Consider the following 20,602-nt stretch of genomic DNA (forward strand, 5'->3'; position numbering starts at 1 on the left):
CCACCCTCCCACTTCCCCAGAAGTCCCTTCCGGAAGCCGAGACCGCTGTTCTGAAGGTTCGGCCCCCTTCCTTAGCAGAACCTGCCTTCACTTCCGCGGTGGCGTCACATCCCTGAAAGGTCTATCCCGTCCGGCGGGCAGAAGCTACTTCCGCCCCTACCTGTCGTAACTTCCTCCCGGGGTGTGCTGGAGCCTGGGCCGCGCCGGATGTGCTCTAGCCGCTCCCGGAAGTGACTCGACCTTTGCATTTCCCCCCCTTTCCCTATTGCCGCCCCCCCACATTGCTATTTCCCTCCCTCCCCCCTTTTCGTTTCCGGCGCTCCCGCCTTCTCTCCGCCGCGGCTCAACTCTGAGTCAGTGGGGGGAGGGAGGGGAGGGAGGGGGCGTGGAGGAATCGGGGTTCTCGGGAGCACGAGCTGCAGCACCACTTCCGGGTGAGTGTTAGGGGAGGGAGGGAGGGGGCCACCCACTGCCTCGCGCCCCCGCCCTGCGGGTGTCTCGCGCGCGATCCTTGCGTGTGAGTGTGTGGGTCTGTCTCGCGCCTAAAGTGCGTGCCCGCGCGCTCGCCTGACGCCCTCCCCTCCCCTCGCCCCCTCCGGGTCCTCCCACCGCACTCGGCTCCCTCCTTCCCAGCAAACACCGCCCCTCCCGCGCTCTGGCTCGGCTCTGGCGCCGCCGCAGCCGCCGCCGCCGCCTGGTGAGTCTCGCCGTCGCTGCAGCCGGCGCGCGCCGAGCTCTCTGCTCCTTCCCCCTCCCCTTTTCCTTGGGGGGGGCGGGGAAGGGGGGGTCCACGATGGGACTGTACGTGTGTCCGTCCCGGAACCGGAAGTGGTTGTGGAGGAGCGGGCGATGGGGAGGAATGGGGGGGTTTAGGGGGCGGGTGTCTGTCTGGTGGGTGGCAGAGTTCAGCTCCCTGGAGGGGAAGGAGGGGCGTCCCAAAGAAGGGTCTTTGAGGAACGGGTGTTGGGCGACCTCAGGAGAAGGCGCCCAGGGGCTGTCCCAAGGCAGAGAAGGTGTTTAGGGCACAGCCGGGGACTCCTGTAGCTAGACCACTGTGCAGGCTGAGGGAGGTACTTCTTGGCGCAGGGCCTTGGGTAGGCAGGGGCGAAGTCCTCACAGAGTGGGGGGAGGCCAGAGGAAGTGCCTGAGCCTGAGCTGGCACTGTGCCTGACACAAGGCCTTGTGCATCCCCCCAGTCCTCAGCTTTGCCTTCTGAGTCAACCCTCGAGAGGCAGGGACCCTTTTCTTCTTCCAACTCTTCTGTTCTCTGACCCTTGGTCACCTGGGCGCCCCCCGGGAACTTAGAAGAACCAGTGTCTGAGCCCAGGGGTGGAACCCACACAGTGGTGGTAGAGTTCTTCTCAGTTGCTGGGAATTGGGTTTGTTTTCCTTGTATCCACATAGAGGGTGGCTCTGCACTCCTGTTACTGTATCCTTGCATCTCTGGATCTGTAGGTTGGGGTGGGGTGGGGGATCTGCCTGCCCTCCAGTCTTGAGTGCTGACAGTCAAAGAATTCCTGAGCTTCTCCACAGTTCCTTGGTGGCTGCATCCTCACCGGCCCCTGTAACCCCGACAATTTGTTTACAGAAAGTTCAGGAGCCCTGGAAAGGACAAGGAATAAGACGACAGGAGGAAGAGAGAGAGAGGGTAAGACAATTTGGGGTTAATGGCTTTTCTGGTTTGGGGGGAGAAGGGGGGTCATCATCAAATAGGCCTTTTTTGGACAACGTGACAGAAATTTTCAAGTAATAGCAATTGTAATCCTGGGGTTTGCTGTGGGAGAAAAATCAGCCTCTTCCTGTTATCTCTTGAGGATACCCAGGAAGTTCTGTGCAGAAAGTTGCCACTGTAACCATCACCTTCCATTCCCACCAGTCCTCATCACGAATGAGTTGGGAAATGCTCAAGTGAAATCACTAAGCAGTTGCACTAAGCGTTGCACTGTTTCTAAAGGAGAGATTTATTCTGCTTTGGGGACACATGGGCCCTAGTTGCCAGTGTAGCCTTTGTGGCATAGCTTAGGGAATCGCCTTCATGTATTTGGAACAAGCAGAACTGAGTTTGGAGTGGAGTTTGTGTCCTTAACATTGCATGAGTGTTTGGAGGGGATCTGGTGGGTGATTTCAGTCTGTGACAAGGGGTTATTTGAATTTGATATATAGCAGGGTGAAGTTTTGGGGGGAAAAGAACTGATTTGTGGGTAGTTTGAAATAAAAATGGATAAAACTGTATGGAATGGATTCCAGAAGTAGGTCTGAAAGAATTCAGAATAGGAGGCTTGATAGTAATTGGGTTTCAGGTGGTTGGAAAATGACAATATATCAACCCCAAAGAGCTTATAATTCTAGAGGTGTTTTCTGAGAACCAGTTCCAGGCTGGTTTATAAAATGTATTCCCCTGTAGGTTTCTGAGCCAAATTGATGATTAAATATTAGGTGCGTATTCTCTCATCTCCAGCCTTTTTTTTCTTTCTTGCCTCATGTTGTCCAGGCCTGTCAGTTACTGGTGGAATAGGCAAGGCAAGGAGAACCACTATGGTGTCCTTCCTGCAGGGCGTAGGTGCAGTGATCCAGTGGTGCCTAGGGTAGAAGGTTGCCGGCTTTGAGGTTCTGTCGGTCTTTCTGGGCCTGGTGTGCTGGTCTTTCCCAGTAGAGTTGGGATAAACCTGTTCTGAATTATTTTGTAGTTGGAAGAGTTCATGGTAGGAGGGTCCCAAATCCTGTTGGGATGGCCCTTCTCGAAGGCCCTTATAACTTGAGAAAAAGATTTGTCTCATAACTGACGAAAAATGATCCCGGTGCTTCTTCACTTCAAGTTCTTAACTAATATTGCAACCTTTCTGCAGTTGTGCATCTTGGAACAGTTAATGAGTGTCTGAGATCCATGGGTCAGGTTCTTTCTGTAGTTGAATTCAACTTAGTTATTCTTTGCATCTCTCTTGTTAGTGCTTCTAGTTGGTCATTAGTAAGCTGGAGGCTATAGTTCTGAGACTTTGGGATAGTTCCTTTGTAATTATGGAACTTTTATGTAACTTCTGCTAATTGTCATTACTAGTCCTCATTACGTGGATGTATTTCTCAACTCTCTTCTTTTTAGGAATACTTTGAGCATTTTATTCTTTTTTGTGTTGTCTCCATCTCATCTCCATATGTCTTATGAATTTGTTTTACTGGGGTTATACTCTTCCATCCTCTACCCAAGTAGAAACCTAGTTGAGTAGTAAATTATTCAGAGTCATCCACTGATGTGCAGGGCCAGATGCAGATTCTGGAAGCCTTGATTCCTCGGTCCATCCTCTTGCTACTAAATTTGGTTGGTACATTTCATGATTTCCTAAAGGTTGGTTGGGTGAGAGAATGTTGTTTTCACTTCCTCGGTCTTCCAAGATTTCTTTTGAGATTGGAAGAGGGATATGTAGTTTCCTGAACCTCTTGAAAAAAAACGTGCTCTCCAACTTCTCACTGATGAACAGTGGAGGCATGGTGCAGTAGTAAAGTTTAAATTAAAGTAAAGTTGGCAAATTTTCAGTCTGCCAACATCTTTCCATGTATTGTGTTTTCCTTCTTTCCTGCACTTTGGGGCTGTGATAGAAGTCTTCCCCTTCCTTCCCACTCTAGGGTCACCTATTCTGTTTGCTTTTGTTTTTAATATTTTGGCATAATCATCAAAATTAGTGCTGCTCTATGGGGAATTGCCTGGTGGTCTAGTGGTTAGGATTCGGCATTGTCAGTTCCATGTCCCAGGTTCTATTCCTGGTCTGGGAACTGAGATCTCACCAGCTTCCTAGCACAGCCAAAATAGAAAACAAAAAATAAGCAAAAGAAGCAACAACAACCAAAAAAACCTGGCACTCTGTATGGAGGTAAAGTTTCTCTGTAATATCATTATCTTCTTTGGGTTTTAAGACTGTTGACATGCGCCTGCTTGGATGTCAGGATGGTTTGGTGGAAATTCTTTCATGCACCATAGACAGTTGAAAGGAGAAGGGGTCAAACAACAGTTGGCAGGTATTTGAGTGACCTGGCACTGGCTGGGGCACCCTGTGACACAACCCCAGGGGGCGCCGTTGACATGTCTTCTGGCAGCAGTTTTCCTTCTTGGCCTCTGTCTGATCTCAGGTCAAGGATACAGAGATGTAAGTCGGCCTCATCAGGACAGTGTCGACCCTTCTCAGGTGTCACCCTGCCGGCAAGTATTGCTTCTAGTTGGGTGAGCAGGGCTCCCCGTGTACCCCCTTTTTGGGCCAATATGTTTATCAGAAGCGCACAGTCAACGTTTATCATGCTGTCTTGGGAACAGCCATGGTTCTGATCTGCAGCTTTGTTCTTTTAAGGACTAGAGCAGAGTGAGAGAACAGAGTATGAGGTAAGGGGTTGGAGAGACCTGTATTCCATTTGTCTGGTCTTTTAACTCAGACTCCATCATTCTAAAATCCCTTATCTTGGTGGCCAGGTGAATATCGTCTTTCACTGCATTTTGCGTCATTGAAAACTTCATTTTGGGGTTTGTTTTTGGCTGAGCCGGGCCTTCTGGGATTTTAGTTCCCCAACCAGAAATTAAACACAGGCCCATGGCAGTAAAGTGCAGCGTCCTAACCACAGGACTGCCAGGGAATTCCCTGAAAACTTCCATTTTTAAAAGCATTTATTGGGAACTACCTGCACAATGTATAGTCCATCCCTGGAAATGGTCTAAATTTTGAGTTGTGAATCACCTGCAGTGTGAGAGAGCACGTACTAGAGCTGGTCTCACCTAGGACCCTTTCCCAGCTTGCTCTTTGGTCCTGGGTTCAGATTCCTGCTCTGCTGTTTACTATTTACCTCCAGTTTCTTCATTTGAAAAACGGGTAACATCACATTAAAAATAACTATTTCAATAAAAATTTTTAAGAAAAAAAAAAAAAACAGGGATTGCGGGATCCTGCATCATTAAATTGTTGTAGGATTAAATGGTGTGATGGTTGTAAAGTGTTCTGAACAGTTTCTTGAACACAGTTGGCACTTAATCAATGCTAATGGCGGTGGTGATACCGTCCACCAGATCACTTGGCACCCCTGTGTAAGAACTGACAGGCCACGGTTGACCCAGAAACCGCTTCTCCAGAGCCCCCGGTGGACACTATGAATGAATGTAGTTTGGAGGTACAGGGGGCCTCGTGCGCAGGAATCCTGTCGGAGGAAAACCTGTTTTCAGGCTCTCAGTTCCTCCCTCTTACATTTTCACATCCATGTGAGTTGACTTCCTTGATTCTTTAGGGGGAAATTATAATTAGACCCTCCTTTCCTTTATTTAAAAACATTCTTTTTAAATTTTACGTATTTATTATTTGTTTGGGTGCACCGTCATAGTCGAGGCACTGGGGATCTTCCTTGCGCCATGTGAAATCTTCTGTTGCATTGCAGACTCTCTAGTTGTGGCGTGTGGGCTCAGTACTTGTGGTGCGAGCTTAGTTGCTCCGAGACGTGGTATCTTAGTTCCCCGACCAGGAATCGAACCCATATTCCCTGCGTGCAAGGCAGATTTTTAACCACTGGACCGCCAGGAAAGTCCCAGACCCACCTTTCCTTTACTTGCCAGCCTAATTCTCTACTTCATTTCCAGCATAGTCACCACCCTTGTCTATTTCACCAGCCTCTCTCTCAGCCAGAAAGACGGATGGGGGCTTAGGTTCAAGTTGAAGCCCTGGGCATGACTTTCAAGATCTGGCTGCTGTCACTGGATTCGTTAAGTACAAAATTGCTTACTAGGAGATGGGCCCTGTGTTATAGAGTTGGGAAACAAGTTCAAGATGTGGCCCCTGCCTCTCCCCAAAGCTGGGCCAGATTGGATCCCCTGATGCTGGGATCTCATTGTTTCTCAATTTCCAATGCCTGCAGAGGGCCCTCCCTCCATAAACCAGCACGGGTGGGCAAGTGGGTAGCACCTGGGTGGAGAGTGTCCGGTTTTACTGTATTTATACCTCAGGAAGCAGGGTTTGTCTGTGCTTGACCCTCGGGGCATTTCAGGTTGAGCCTCTCATGTGAAGCTGTGGTTGCCGCAGATTTGGTACATTCCTGTCCTCTCTTTTCTGGGGAACGAATAGGCTGAAATTCAGTTCTGTTTCCATTCACAGGTTTTAAGAAAATTGAGAGTGTTGTTCGATAGAGCAGTAAGTGTGCTGAGACTTCTCAGAGGCTGAGGAACAGGGTTACGTCTGAGTGAGATCCTTTGGCTCCACCTCCTTTGTTGGAGAACTTTCCTGGTTTGCCTAGTCAAACAGCTCTTGGGACCAGGTTTCTGTGCCCAGTCTCCCTTCCAGCTATTGGTATCCCTGATGTCCACCTCCAGTGTGTCCTTGGCGGGACTGTGGCTGTAAGTCAGTACCTCCTGCAAGTCTTTTGCCCCTCCTGGAGCTTGATTGCTCTTGGCCCAGAGCAGGTGTTCATGTTTGTTTCCGCTTTTCCTCACGTCCCTTCGTAGCACTCTCTTCTTTTCCCTTCACCTGCTTCTGCTGGCCTGGATGTCCCCTTGGTCCAGGCTTTTGGGACGCTACTGTGGACCAGCAGCCTGAAATTAAGCCTTGCCAGGAACAGTGATAATAGTGTGAAAGCAAGCGGTGGGTCAGCTGCATCTCAATTAAAACAATACATTTAAAAAATAAAAACAGTAACAAGAAAGAAAGTGAGTGGTGGGATCTCTTGCCTGGGTTTCAGACCCGTCGGTGACTTCCAGTGTGATCCTGAGGGATTCCTTTTCTTTTTTCTTATTCCTCACTCCCAGGGTTTTAAGCTTACGTGTCATCTGCACACAGAGAACTTGAGCTTGTAGAGGCACAGTGTTTGAGAATTCCAGAGAGGTCTGGTAATGTGTGTGTGTGTTCTGGCCCACCAAAGTCCCTGTTCTCAATCCTTTTAGGTGGCGATCTGGGGTCCTGCTGCTACTGTGAGAGCTAACACCCCTTTTAAAACTGCGTACTCCAGGGACTTGCCTGGTGGCTTAGTGGCTAAGACTCCACCGTCCCGTGGTTGATCCCCGGTCAGGGAACTAGATCCCGCATGCCACCACTAAAGATTCTTCATGCTGCAACAAAGGTCCCTCGAGCCACAACTAAGACCCAGTGTAGACAAATATATGTTTAAAGAACAAACTGGTTCCCGCATGTTCTCGCTGCTCAGTCCAGGGTGTGTGGTACCCAGTGCAGCACTGAGTTTGTTCTTACACCTTGAGGAGATCTGTGGGGGCGTGGCTCCCAGATATCATATGGAGCCCCAAAATACTGTGATTCTGATTCTCATCAGTTTCATTCTTTAATTTTCTTGGGCATTTTGTGTTCTGACCAAGAACCTTTTCAAACTATATGACCTATAGACATGTGGATTGGAACCCTTGGAATTTTTTTTATTTCAAGGAGATGGATTTGAGGGATGAAGGGAGAGGAACAAGGATAGATGCCCCAGTTCTTTTCAACCCGATCAGTGATCTGCTTTGTGTGTACATGGGCCCCTGCCTTCCTCTCTCATGGAAAGACTTCAGTTTCTCTCTCTTCTTAATTTCTAGTATACTATTTTATTTATTTTTCTCTGTGCTGGGCCTTTGTTGCTACAGGGACTTTTCTCTAGTTGCGATGAGCGGAGACTACTCTCTGGTTGTGGTGCTTGGGCTTCTCATTGAGGTGGCTTCTCTTGCTGTGGAGCACAGGCTCTGGGGCACATGGGCTCAGTAGTCGTGGTTCCCAGGCTCTAGAGCACAGGCTCAGTAGCTGTGGCGCTCAGGCTTAGTTGCCCCGTAGCATGAGGGTTCTTCCCCAGACCGGAAATCAAACCCGTGTTGCCTGCCTTGTCAGGCAGGTTCTTTACCACTGAGCCACCAGGGAAGCCCATGACTTCAGTTTCTCTTCTTGTCACTAAAGAAAGCAATACCAGTTCTGTTTCTTTGGGCTACAGGAAGCACTGTGTGGGTAAACGAGCTCTCTCCCCAGCATCTGATCCTGGGAGCCCCGGTTGGATGCGGATGTAGTGCCAAGGGCCCTGAGCGCAGGGACCCGTGTGCCAGGTCTGAGGGCTTGTTCCCAGCCCTGTGGGAAGAGACCAGGAGCTCCTCTGCTCCTCTCCCCACTGCTGAGCTGGTTCAAGTTATTCCTGCCTGTGACGTGGTGTCTCTTTCCATCTTCAGGTAGAATGGAAGAATCTCACTTCAATTCTAACCCGTACTTCTGGCCTTCAATCCCCACGGTCTCAGGACAGGTAGGTGGTGGTTGGCTCCCTTGTGTACTTTTGTCAGCTCTGAGTAGCGAGTTCTGTGACTGTGGATGCTGAAGCAAGATAAATCCTATGCTGTCTCCCCAGGATTATATAGCGTTTCCACTCAGCTAATTTCTGGAAGCGCAGCTATTAACCCCCGTCTTTTGGTCTCCACGGAGCAGGGTGCCAAGGGAGCATGCAGGCTGGACCCTCCCTCACAGGCCGCTGTCTCCTTCCTTTCCTTTCAGATTGAGAACACAATGTTTATCAACAAGATGAAGGATCAGCTGCTGCCAGAGAAGGGCTGTGGGCTGGCTCCGCCCCACTACCCCACCTTGCTGACAGTGCCTGCCTCGGTGTCCCTGCCCTCAGGCATCAGCATGGACACAGAGTCCAAGTCAGACCAGCTGACCCCACACAGCCAGGCATCGGTCACCCAGAACATCACGGTGGTCCCCGTGCCGTCAACAGGACTGATGACCGCTGGTGAGCACCTCCACTCTTCTCCAATCTGAGGTGTTGATCTTCCGCGATCAGTACCCCAGGCTGGAGGGCGCCGGGGACATGGGGAGTGGGATACGTGTTTTGATTCCTCAATCAAATCTTTATTAAGTGCCTACTGTGTGCCTAGCAATGCGCTAGGCATTGTGGGGGATACAAAGAAGTAGAAGATGCGGTCCCTGCCTTTGAGGAGGTGACATTCTTTCCTTCTCTGAATCAAGGAGTCTCCTGTTCTCAGAGGTGGAGAAGAGAAGGGAGTCAATCAAGGGGTAAATCTCACTGTTACCGGGCGGGGTGGGGACAGGGGTTAGGAGACCATTGTTTTTCTACAGGGCTTGGGGTTTCCTGTATACTCCGGGTGGGGGGACGGTGGTGAGGGGCTACGTAGACAATGATCTGGGGAAAATGAAGTAGGACCAGGGTGAGGACCAGACAACATGACACCATCTCCTTTTTCTCGCAATCCTAGGTCCTGGCCTGGTTATCACGTCCCCCTCAGGCTCCCTCGTGACCACAGCCACGTCAGCTCAGACCTTCCCCATCTCGGCTCCCATGATTGTCTCAGCTCTTCCCCCTGGCTCACAAGCCCTGCAGGTGGTCCCTGACCTCTCTAAGAAGGTAGCATCAACCCTCACCGAGGAAGGCGGCGGCGGCGGTGGTGGCGGTGGCGGCACTGTGGTGGCCGCTAAGCCCCCCCGGGGCCGAAAGAAGAAGCGGATGCTGGAGTCAGGGCTGCCAGAGATGAACGACCCTTATGTCCTCTCCCCTGAGGACGACGATGACCATCAGAAAGACGGCAAGACCTACAGGTAAGGGTGGCGGGGGGCTGGAGTGGGTGCCGCTCTCTCAGCTTCCCTGCCCTGTTGGGCTCAGCGCTCTGGCAGCTTCCACCTCAGATCCATGTGCATGTCAGGTGTTCAGTTGAGGGGGAGGAAGATGAGGCTGCTGGCCCTTCTCTGGGGCCTCTTTCCCAGGAGGCAGACCCATTTTGCCCCTTCATTTTTGGGGGTTGTCAGCATTGACTTATTGGGGGTGACATAATGGAATTTGTTTTGTTACGAGGCTTTAGACTAGGTTCAAGACTCTTGTCTCCATCTCCTTTTTGCTTTCTACATTTTCCATTCCTTTTTTTCCAAGAAACTTTTCTGGTTAAACAGCTAACCTTAACCTGTGTTCCATCCACCAGTTTGTGGGCCCTGTTTGAGCATTGAGCCTGCCTGACCCTGCATGGTTGGGATGACGGGATGATGGGAGGGGTCTGTATTAAAAGATGGAGCAAATAGGATTCCCTCCCCTCCCCCCTGTGGAATATTCGCTTGTTAAATGGCTGTTTGCTCACCTTCTCATTATGGAAGTTCTTTTCATCTCCTACTTCCTTTAAGTTGCCCATTGACAAAAAGCATTCTAAGCATATTTGCATGTTATACTATATGAAAATGGTTACATTATCTGAACTCCCTACCCTTTGAAAATTGGAAATCTTTTATTCCCCTTGAGAACCATCAAGGGCCCTAGAGGGTTCGGGGAGTTTAGCCCCAATGTACAGAGTGGAATAACCATTGTCGAAGCTTTGACGCAGATGGGCAGACATGCATGGCTGGGAGACTGGGTCTGTCCTTAGCGTACCGAGATGGGCAATGTTGTTCCCATTTTAGGAGCGAAGGGAACTGCGGCACAGGAAATGGACAGAGCCTTGGGCTCATGGATTCAGTTCCTGGCTCCACCACGAACTTGCTGTGTGACCCTGGGCAAGTCCTTTTCCCCTCTCTGGGCCTCAGTTTCCTCATCTGTAAAATGGGGAGAATTCTGTTTATGCCTCCCAGTTGTTGGGAGTATTTATCAGATAAGATTTGAAATGTTGGGAACTTCAAAACAGATAAGAAATGGTCATCACGTAGCATTTATTTATTTTTTATGTGTTGTACATTTCTATCATGGAGAGTTCAGAGCGTTTAAAAGTCTTCTTTGTAAATCAGAATGAGGGGAGTGTTGCTGTGCTCTGCAGAAAGTATTGAGCACTGCAGAATTCCAGCTCATAACCTGAAAGCTCACTGCAGCTTTATTATTGCAGGTGTACCCTACTTTATACAGTAAAAGTGTTCCTGAAAAATGTTTACATCATGTCATATCATAAAGGTACTTGACAAGCTTGATTCATTTAAAGGCATCGTTTTATATATTTCATAAAATGAAAATCCCTTTTATTTTGTACAAATCTGGGTTTTTATGTATTTGCTTAAAGTGAGGTCATTGTGACATTGAGCCACAGCTCAATGAGTTCATTCCTTGAAGAAGTGATGGGAGGACTCCCTGACACTGGGGGGCCCTTCACAGGGATCGGGGTCCTCTGATTCTGCTGTGGTTTCTCATGTGCTTTCTGGACCCACATGAGAGCCATTTCTGGACTTCTCACACTGCATGTGCAAAGAAATGTGAGCTTACAATTGACAAGACTTCCCATACTCACAGTGTTTTTGGAATTCTTGACCAGCCCCACCTCCAGGTGGCTAAAGGGAACTCTGAATTTAAGGGGGACTAAATCCTTAGGTTGAGAATATCCCCTGGAGAAGGGAATGGCAACTCACTCCAGTATTCTTGCCTCGGAAATTCCATGGACAGAGTAGGCTGGCGGACTCTAGTCCATGGAGTCACAAAGGGTCAGACACGACTGAGAAACTAAACCAACACCACAACTGTGTTATAGGTAAATGGAATTGTTTCAGAAACTCAGAACTCGGAGGTTCCAGAGGAATCTTTTTAATCGTGAAGAATCGCGTTTGCAAATCCATGTGTGGGTCAACCACAACCACTCCTGTGGTCCATAGCATTTAACTGGGCGTTGAGGGAATTGGGTTCTTTTTCTCTGGGCAAGTCAACTTATTTCTTGCTCTCTATTCCCATCTGTAAAATGGGAAGATTCATCCTGGCCCTCATCTCCTGTGGAAATGTTCTGAGGAAAATCTGAGTATCCAGATGTTTTTGATCATCTTAGGGGAAAAAAGAGTCGCTAATTCAAAGCTGTTCTTGTAACCAAGGCTGTGGCCTTGCATGCCTCCACAGGGGCACCCTTGTGGCATCAGGTGTGCACAGAGGCCTCTGGAGCTGTGTGCCCGGTGACATGGACACTGGCCTTCCTATCCTGCCCACTGCCACAGCTCTCCTAGTCGGGTTTCTCCCTCCCCCCCCCGCAACCCCAACCCCTCACACACATACCTGGCATTAGATTTGTACTTACTTGGCTTCAGAGGATTTTGGAGATGGAAGTACATTAATGGTCACTTAAGCCTCCCTGTAGTTTTAGTGTTTAAATGTTTCTGGCAGATGCTGCAGTGGTCTAGCTCTGCCTCGATCCCTTCTAGAGTGAGGAGTCTTAGGTCAGGTGAGAATGAATCATGGGTTGTCCAATGGCAAATGGCTTCACCTTTCTGAGCATTTGTGTTCCTGTCTGTAAAACAGGACAGTGCTTGCCAGATTGTTGTGAGGAGTGGAAACCGTGTGTTTAAAGGGCCTAATTCAAGGAACTTCCCTGGTGGTCCAGTGGTTAAGACTCTGTTCCCAATGCAGGGGGCCCGGGTTCGATCCCTGTTTAGAGAACTAGATCCCACATGCCTCAGTTAAGACCCAGTGCAGCCAAATCAATGAATAATACGTGTTGTGTTTTTTTTTTTTAAAGGGCCTAATTCAGGCACAACAGCAAATGACATCTATTAACTCCCATTTAGTACTGAGTTATTATCACAATCATCTGTATGATACTTACCCCTCTGGAGACGGCACATTTTGTTGCCAGTCCATTTTCGATGAATTTAAGTTTGGCAGAGCTTCTGTAGTTGAAAACTTCGATGAAGAGGCTTGTTTCTGTTTTTTATAATTAATTCCAGATGAAGGGTACAGTTATGTGTTCAGCATTCACACACAAACTAACGAGGTTTCATTGGACTTAACATGAGTGGGTGTGTCTTTCCACCTGCCTGAGAAATCTTAGTGGTGGAAGGAAATTAATCTCGTAACTTTAGTTCAGTTTCTCCTCCAAGTGACAACGTGTCTAGTTTTTAACCTCGGTCTTAGTGAAATACAGAGTAGTGTGAGCTCGTCCAGCACTGGTGCTGCTAACGTTAATGCAGTTCTGTTACTGGGGAACACTTGGCTTACTGTTGACCATTCTGGGTCTTTGAGGGGCAGATATTTCTCTCTCCATTTTACAGACCAGAAAATCGAGGTCTAGATTGACAAGCAGGATTGTAATTAAACCCTGCATAGAGCCCAGGTGTCCAGACTTCCGTTGGACCCTACTGACTATAAACAGCAACCCGCCCATACACACAAAGATACACACACACACACACACACACACACAATGGGTGGATATACCAGACAACAGCAAGGGGTTGGTCAGCTGGTAATTGGATTTCCTTCAGAGTTTTCAGGCAACTCTAGAATAGAAATAGCCTTACCAATGGGCATTTTAGTGGAAGCGTTAATACAGCAACTGTATCCCCAACTCATTAGAGTCTCATCCTCTCTGAGGAGCTCAAGAGTTCTTTTTAGTCCCCATCTGAATTATTCTCTGAAAATTTTCCTGGGATCGGAAAAAAAGCAGAACCCCCCTTCACCATCCCCGAGCTCCTCTTCGAGAAGGAGGACCCAGAGCAGAGGGTCCAGATTGCCCTGGCTCCCAGGCTGCGGCCCTTGCTGGCAGCCCACGTCACGTGCTGCTGAGTTGGTCAGGAGTGATAGGGTTCCAACTCACGTAGAGACTACATAGCTTTTCCCCAGTAAAGTCTAGATAGCTGTGACTTATCTTGCCCACAGGCCTCCTTATTTGATATTGTTGGGCCGTGTCAGTAGGAGAAGGATTGCCAGCTCAGGTGAAGAGTGCAAGTTCACGAAGATGCTCCTGCTGTCAACCTGAGGTGCTGGCGTTGGTGCCAAGCAAAGGTTCAGCGGGAAGCTCAGTGTTTTGCCAGTCTTCTTCTCCTGAACGTTTGGGGGGTACAACCCACTCCAGCAATTTCCTTGGCTCATTGCAGAAGTAGTTCTCATGTGACTGGCGAGGGGCTGGGGGTGGGGTAGTGGGTGAAACGTTGGATACAGGGTGGAGGCCAGATGCAGGGTTGGGGAAGACCCCCTCCAAGTAATCGTGCTGTTTCTCCACCCCATGGAGGAATCTAGATTCACTGTCAAACAGGAAGTAGGAGAAAATCTGAGGAGACAGGAGAAAAGTCCTTCTGGGGAACCTGGTCGGTTTGTCCTCACTGTCCTCTGAGGAGCTGGAGGGTTCCTCGAGGGATGTCCTTTCGCCACGGGACCCTGGAGGAAGGGGCGCTTAAAAATCTGAAATCAAGTTACAGGCAGAAGGAAGATGGGCGTGAGGCGAATTCACGTCAGCCCAGGGCTAGTCATAAGGTTTTCCTGTCTCACTTGGTTGAATTCTTGTTTATGTACACACTGGGGAGTCCAGGCATTAAGCAAACACTTGAATTAAATACTCACATTGTGCCGGGCTGTGTTGGAAGTGTAGGCTGTCAGGATAGATAAAATAGAGCCCCTCATCTGGAGGGCCTGTGGAGTGACTGGCACAGGAGAGATCAGAGGGGTTGGCGTCCCTGGCAGCGGAGGGGCGGGCTCAGCCACTCCCGCTTGGTGGACAGAGTCCTAACCGCTGCCCTCCCTTGGCCCAGGTGCCGGATGTGCTCCCTGACCTTCTACTCGAAGTCGGAGATGCAGATCCACTCCAAGTCCCACACCGAGACCAAGCCCCACAAGTGCCCACACTGCTCCAAGACCTTCGCCAACAGCTCCTACCTGGCCCAGCACATCCGTATCCACTCAGGGGCCAAGCCCTACAGTTGTAACTTCTGTGAGAAATCCTTCCGCCAGCTCTCTCATCTCCAGCAGCACACCCGGTAAGGCTGCTCTCGGTACCCCCCCACCCCCCCAACTCCCCTGCCAAGCGTGGACCCTGAGGCCATGTGGCCAGCACCTCCTCCTCCTCTCTCCACCTTTTATCCTGTGTCCCTTTCCACCTTGCCCCTGGGAGCCTCAACTCTCCTATTGCTGTTTGTGAAAACTAATGACATGTCCCTGCAGCTCAGGCGGGGTGGGGCCGGGAGACTTGTGCTCTCTGGCCCCAGAGACTGGACCCATCTGTGCGGTTTCTCTCTGTGTCTGTGTTTGGAAATCTTCTGCAGAGCAGGCCCTGCTCTTACTATATACTTCAGGTCAGAGCGAAGGTGCGCGTTCAGCCTCAGGTCCATGGGCAGCAGGCGGTGGTGGTCTTTGTTCAGATTACTGTGTGGAAGCAGGGTTTCCGTGGTGAGTGTGTGACCTTGGCCCAAAGCGGAGGGCTGACGCGCCGGAATTCTTTAAGGTTACTGGAGCCAGGGGTGCCGCTCTTCATCATCTCACTGCCATTCTAGCCACCGATTTAAGATCAGCAGCAGCGTAGACGCGGGTGTCCTCTTCACCAGCCTCTCCGGGGGGAGGGAGGCGGGGTGCTCTCGTCCGTCAAGCAGCATCCTTGCACCCAGCGGAGAGCTGAGCCCTTGGTGTCGAGCCGCTCCCTCCTCCCCCTCCCTCCTCTCCTCTCCGGCAGGATCCACTCCAAGGTGCACACGGAGATCATCAAGCCCCACAAGTGCCCGCACTGCTCCAAGACCTTCGCCAACACCTCCTACCTGGCCCAGCACCTCCGTATCCACTCGGGGGCCAAGCCCTACAACTGTTCCTACTGCCAGAAGGCCTTCCGCCAGCTCTCCCACCTCCAGCAGCACACACGGTAAGGGAGAGTGGCGGGCTACTGCCCCCGCCCCGCTGGCATGCCCTCCCCACCCCCGCCCCGGACACACACAACAACCCGCATGCGGGGGGCGGGGGAGAGACCCGGCTGGAGGAGAGAGCTGGCACCGGGGAGGAAGACCACGCAAGACTGGAGACACCGGTGGACATTCAGAGATCTGCCTTTGTGGGTCAGAAGCAGTGCCGAGGAGACGCAATGACTGGGCCATTCCCTGATCTGAGGGAGGAGGAAACCCGCTGGGAGCATAGCTGACAAGTCCTTCTCTCATCCTCCTGCCTGGAGACAACCTGGAACGTGCACATGTCTGCCAAGATTTTCTCCTCGAGGACATTTGGTTGGAGAAGACTGTCCCTCTAGCCCTTGGGCACCAACTATGAACAGGAGGTAGAATGAGACTTCAGCCAGCTACCAGCCTGGCGACACCGACAGCACCACGCAAGGCTTCCAGGGAGGCCAGGAGTACAGAACAGAACACATGCCAAATGTGCACAATGAAACGAAAAGGCTTCCACCCCATGATGTGCAGTTTGTCCCGTGATCCTCGAGTAGCCCGGAGGAGGTGAGCCTGCGTTTGAAGACCTGATGACCTTCGATGGGATCAAGTTGAGCTGGAGTCCAGGGTCTTGCTGGCCATAGGCCTCCTCTCCCGGCTGTTTCTGGAGGTGGCAGTTCCCCTTAACGTGGTCCCACAGCTGGCTTCTCGAAGAGGAGGAATCAGGCTTTCCTCACAAGGAGACGCATCCTGCGAGGTTTTCAGGATTTTTACACCCATGGTCTCAAAAAGCAGCTGGTCACAGAGATGCTTCTGAAGTCCCTGCCAAGGAGCAGGGATCTAGAGACCCTCAAGTCCTTGGCTCACCTCAGCATAGGGCCCTGTGGTGTTTGAAGCGATCAGATTTGTACTAACCTGGGCATTTCCTACTGTGAGGGCAGAACTAGGCAGAACCCCAGGAGCTTCCTGTGTCACGTTGCCCTTGACGGTTCGCGTAACTCTGTGCTCTTTGACACCAGAATTTTCTCTGGGAGTGGTGCTAAGGTTGAAGTGATGGTTTCTGGCTGTGTGTTGGGGACCATGGGAGAAGTGTCTTGTGTTTCTTCTCACTGTTTTGTTTATCTTACGTTTCTGAACATTCACGAGGGATGATTGCTGTGGGAGCTGCCTCAGCTGCCAGGTTGTGGCCTGACTGTCCCTTGGCTGCTAGGCCCCCAGCCTTCCCCGCCCCCAGCCCCGCAAAGGAGCCCAGCTTGAGCCGTGTGGCATGGGCAGCAAGCAGAAGTTGGGCCCGTGGCCTGAGCTGGCGCTTCCTGGAGACCCGCGCCGTGTTCCCCAAGTAGGCCTGCTGAGGCGCTGGTCCCTGAGCGGCCTCGCTGACGTCCTCTCCCTTTCTCCTCTCATCCCATGCAGAATCCACACTGGGGACAGGCCGTACAAATGTGCACACCCAGGCTGCGAGAAAGCCTTCACACAGCTCTCCAACCTGCAGGTAACTGCTCCACCCTCCACACAAGGCCTGAGACTTGGCCCGAGTCTTGGGGATTGAGGTGCCGTGTCACCAGCCAGTGGTTCCCAAACTTTTTCAGGACCCTTTACACTCTTAACAGTCATCGAGGAACCCAAAGAGCTTTTGTTGACGTGGGTAATCATATCTAATTACAGAGATTATCAAACTGAAAAACTGTTTGGTAATTTGTTTATAAAAGTAACAAACAGGGATTTCCCTGGCAGTCCAGTGGTTAAGACTGCATTGCCAATGCAGGGGGTGTGGGTTTGATCCCTGGTCAGGGAACTAAGATCCCACGTGCTGTGTGGCTCAGGTAAAAGATTTTTTTTTAATAAATAAATTTTAAAAATTAAAAAAATTAAAATAACAAACCCTGTTGCACATCAGCATAAACATCTCTAAATCCTCCCCCATTGCCCACCAAAAAGAAAATTTAGAAGAATGGCATTGTTTTACTTTTATGCTTCCTTCTGTAACATCTGGCTCACTGAAAGATGGAGGGACTCTCTTTGTGCTGCATTTATTCTATTCCATATTAGACATTATGTTATCTCTATGCAGCCCCCTGAGAGGTCTTGGTGTGCTCCAGCAATCTCCGCACTGAATAAATGGCCCCGGCGTAGCTGCCAGTCTGACTTTTGGGATCCTGGTGCTTGCTGCCCTATGGGTGCTGCTTCCTTTAGCTGGTGCCTCCTGAGGTTTCATCTGAAGTGGTTTCTAGTGTCTGTGGACAGAAGCAGAGGTCAAGAGTCCTGGGGCCAAACTCAGGGCCTTCCATTAAGGTTGAGGAGGCAGGAGGGCAGAGTCTGGCACATCTATCCTGATTTCTCCCCATTTTCTCAGTCCCACAGGCGGCAGCACAACAAAGATAAACCCTTCAAGTGCCACAATTGTCACCGGGCGTACACAGACGCGACCTCGCTGGAGGTGCACCTGTCCACGCACACAGTGAAGCATGCCAAGGTGTACACCTGCACCATCTGTAGCCGGGCGTACACGTCGGTGAGCACTCCTCCCACCCCCCTGAAGGTGCTGCACCGCACCTGTGACCACGCCCCCTCCCTTGCTCCAACTTGGAAGGATCAGGAAAGAGAACCGAAGTGAAAAGACGCAGAGCTGAGAAATGTAGAGGATGCCTGGTCCTTTAAGCTTAGGTCCACCGCTCAGCAGTGACTCTTCATTTTCCTTAGACATAAGACAAAAGAAAGCACCTTGAAATTGTGAGAGATGAGATTTTAGTTAGACCTCTTCATTAGACTCCGGGGCTTCCCAGGTGGCGCAAGTGGTAAAGAACCTGCCTGCCAGCGCAGGAAATGTAAGACACGTGGGTTCTGTCCCTTTGTCGGGAAGCTCCCCTTGAGGAGGAAATGACAACCCACTACAGTATTATTGTTTGGAGAATCCCATGGACAGAGGAGTCTAGTGGGCTACTACAGTCCATGGGGTTGCAAAGAGTCAAGACACTGAAGCGACTTAACACACACACACATTAGATTCCAGAAAAAGGTGTTCAAGTTGTTCCATTAAGAGATCTTGGAGAAAATGACAGCGTTCCCTGTGCCAGATGAATGCCCACGGTGACTCTATAAAGGTCCCCCTCTCTTGTCCACCCAGTAGTGAGCCCTGAAAGTGGCTTCAGGGGAGAACCTGTGAGGTTCCAGAATACCTCTGTATCCATGTTGTTCCATTTAAAGCAAAATAACACCCCTTCTTTCCTCCCCTCAACTCCTTTTCCATCTCCCCCCAGGAAACGTACCTGATGAAACACATGCGCAAACACAACCCTCCTGATCTCCAGCAGCAGGTGCAGGCGGCGGCGGCAGCAGCAGCGGTGGCCCAGGCCCAGGCCCAGGCCCAGGCCCAAGCCCAAGCTCAAGCTCAAGCCCAGGCCCAGGCCCAAGCCCAGGCCCAGGCCCAAGCCCAGGCCTCTCAGGCTTCGCAGCAGCCACAGCAACAGCAGCCACAGCCACCACACTTCCAGTCCCCTGGGGCAGCCCCCCAGGGTGGGGGTGGCGGGGACAGCAACCCGAACCCTCCACCCCAGTGTTCCTTTGACCTGACGCCCTATAAGACGGCGGAGCATCACAAGGACATCTGCCTCACCGTCACCACCAGCACCATCCAGGTGGAGCACCTGGCCAGCTCGTAGAGACCTGTGCTGCCGGCCACTGGGAAAAGGGGGAGGAAGAGCCGGTCCCTCCTTTCTCCAGCTCCTCCCGGTGGGAAAAGTCCTCTTCTTCTTTGACAGGCCACAGCTCCACCTCCTTGGGCTTCAGGCGCGGCCTTCCTTCCCAGGATACCATCCTTATTCTCAGCTCCTCTTCAGAAGGAACGTCAGCCCTCCCGATGGGCAGAGGAGTACTGAGCTGGTAGCGTAATCCGGCAGCCTCCCTGCCTAAGCATAGCTTTTAAAATTGGGGGTTGGTGCTCAGGGGAGGGGTTTGCTATGACCTCATAGAGACTATTCCAGCGGGGCACTTACTCTCTCCTCACCCTCGTGATCCTCCAAGCTCGGGCTGATAAGAGGACTAGAGGTTGGCCCTCCCGGATGTCAGAGAGGAGGGAGTCCTAAATGCAACCAGCCTCCTGTTCTACTCTTGCCTGCGAAGGAACAGAGGTTCCTCCCGTGCCCCTCTCCCTGGGAGCCATTTTCTTTCCCTCATGACCTCACTTCACTTCTACCTAATACAGGAAAGAGGTCTGGGGGTGGGGGATCAAGGGCTGAGATGTGGTCCCCAAGGGGCCAGAGATCCCCAAAATGGTCAAGGTGGCTTAGAAGTGTGGGTTATGGTTTTCCTTGGAGTCTCTCCTCTTCTCTGCCAGCCGAGGCCCTGTGCTCTGTCTCCCAATCCCCAGCCTAAGGAGCTGTGGGTTCCTTAAGAAACCCCACAAGGGACTGCTGCAGAGAAGGGAGAGTTCAGGGCAAATGCAAAGACTGGACTTAGCTCCCTAGGTGCCACGGTCAGTTGCCGGACACGGATTTATATATAAATATATATATATAAATATATATATATCCACTCATCACGGCCATCTTTGTTGTAACCATTTCTGTGTTTATAAATGCATTATCTCAGAATTTTCATATTTGATGTTTTGTTTATTTTTGTCCCCTTTTTGTTTTTCTCCACCCTGTCTCCTGGCCAGCAACATTTTTTTTTTTTTTTGGTCTTTTTTTTTTTTTTTTTTAAATCATGGCAGATTTCCGAGAAAAGAGAAAATGGGAAAAAAAAAAAATCAGGAAACAAGTTGTTATAAAGCAATTTAAAATGAAGACAAAAAAAAGGAAAAACTTATGTATAAAACCAAGGGGTGTTTTTAGAACCTTGTATAGAAATAAATTCGTGTAAAAGGATCAGAGGCAGTGGAGCTACTGATGTGAGTATAAGCATGGGGGAAATAGCTATCTGGAGAGGCATTCAAGGCCAGGATGGAGGATTGACAGTAGTGTGTGTGTGTTAAGAGTGAATGCTCTGCGACGGGGCCGTGTGTGTGTGTGTGTGTCCCTAGCCACAGAAGGCCACACAGCCTTGAAATTTCTGAAGTGGAACTTTGGTTTACGAGGGTTCTTACAGACAAA

At 50.6% G+C, this 20,602-nt stretch overlaps 1 protein-coding gene across 13 annotated transcripts; it reads left to right on the plus strand.

The window, feature by feature from the left end:
- The first annotated feature begins 245 nt into the window (after positions 1-245).
- Positions 246-20,109, plus strand: ZNF384 (zinc finger protein 384). Of its 13 annotated transcripts, none has more exons than XM_019960274.2 (13): positions 246-434; positions 634-697; positions 1,589-1,648; positions 8,153-8,223; positions 8,469-8,706; positions 8,943-8,990; positions 9,191-9,530; positions 10,377-10,469; positions 14,403-14,627; positions 15,317-15,499; positions 16,926-17,004; positions 17,866-18,024; positions 18,770-20,109. In XM_019960274.2, the coding sequence occupies exons 4-13, from the start codon at positions 8,158-8,160 to the stop codon at positions 19,169-19,171; spliced, it is 1,833 nt and encodes a 610-aa protein (XP_019815833.2). In that variant the 5' UTR covers positions 246-434; positions 634-697; positions 1,589-1,648; positions 8,153-8,157; the 3' UTR covers positions 19,172-20,109. The 13 variants fall into 13 exon arrangements, with proteins under 13 accessions (XP_019815833.2, XP_070646325.1, XP_019815831.2 ...); XM_070790224.1 differs by lacking the exon at positions 634-697 and adding an exon at positions 5,633-5,724; XM_070790222.1 differs by lacking the exon at positions 246-434 and adding an exon at positions 5,633-5,724 and having other exon boundaries at positions 447-697.
- The last annotated feature ends 493 nt before the right edge of the window (positions 20,110-20,602 follow it).

The sequence above is a fragment of the Bos indicus genome, chromosome 5 (genome assembly GCF_029378745.1).
Source record: "Bos indicus isolate NIAB-ARS_2022 breed Sahiwal x Tharparkar chromosome 5, NIAB-ARS_B.indTharparkar_mat_pri_1.0, whole genome shotgun sequence".
Taxonomy (NCBI): Eukaryota; Metazoa; Chordata; class Mammalia; order Artiodactyla; family Bovidae; genus Bos; species Bos indicus.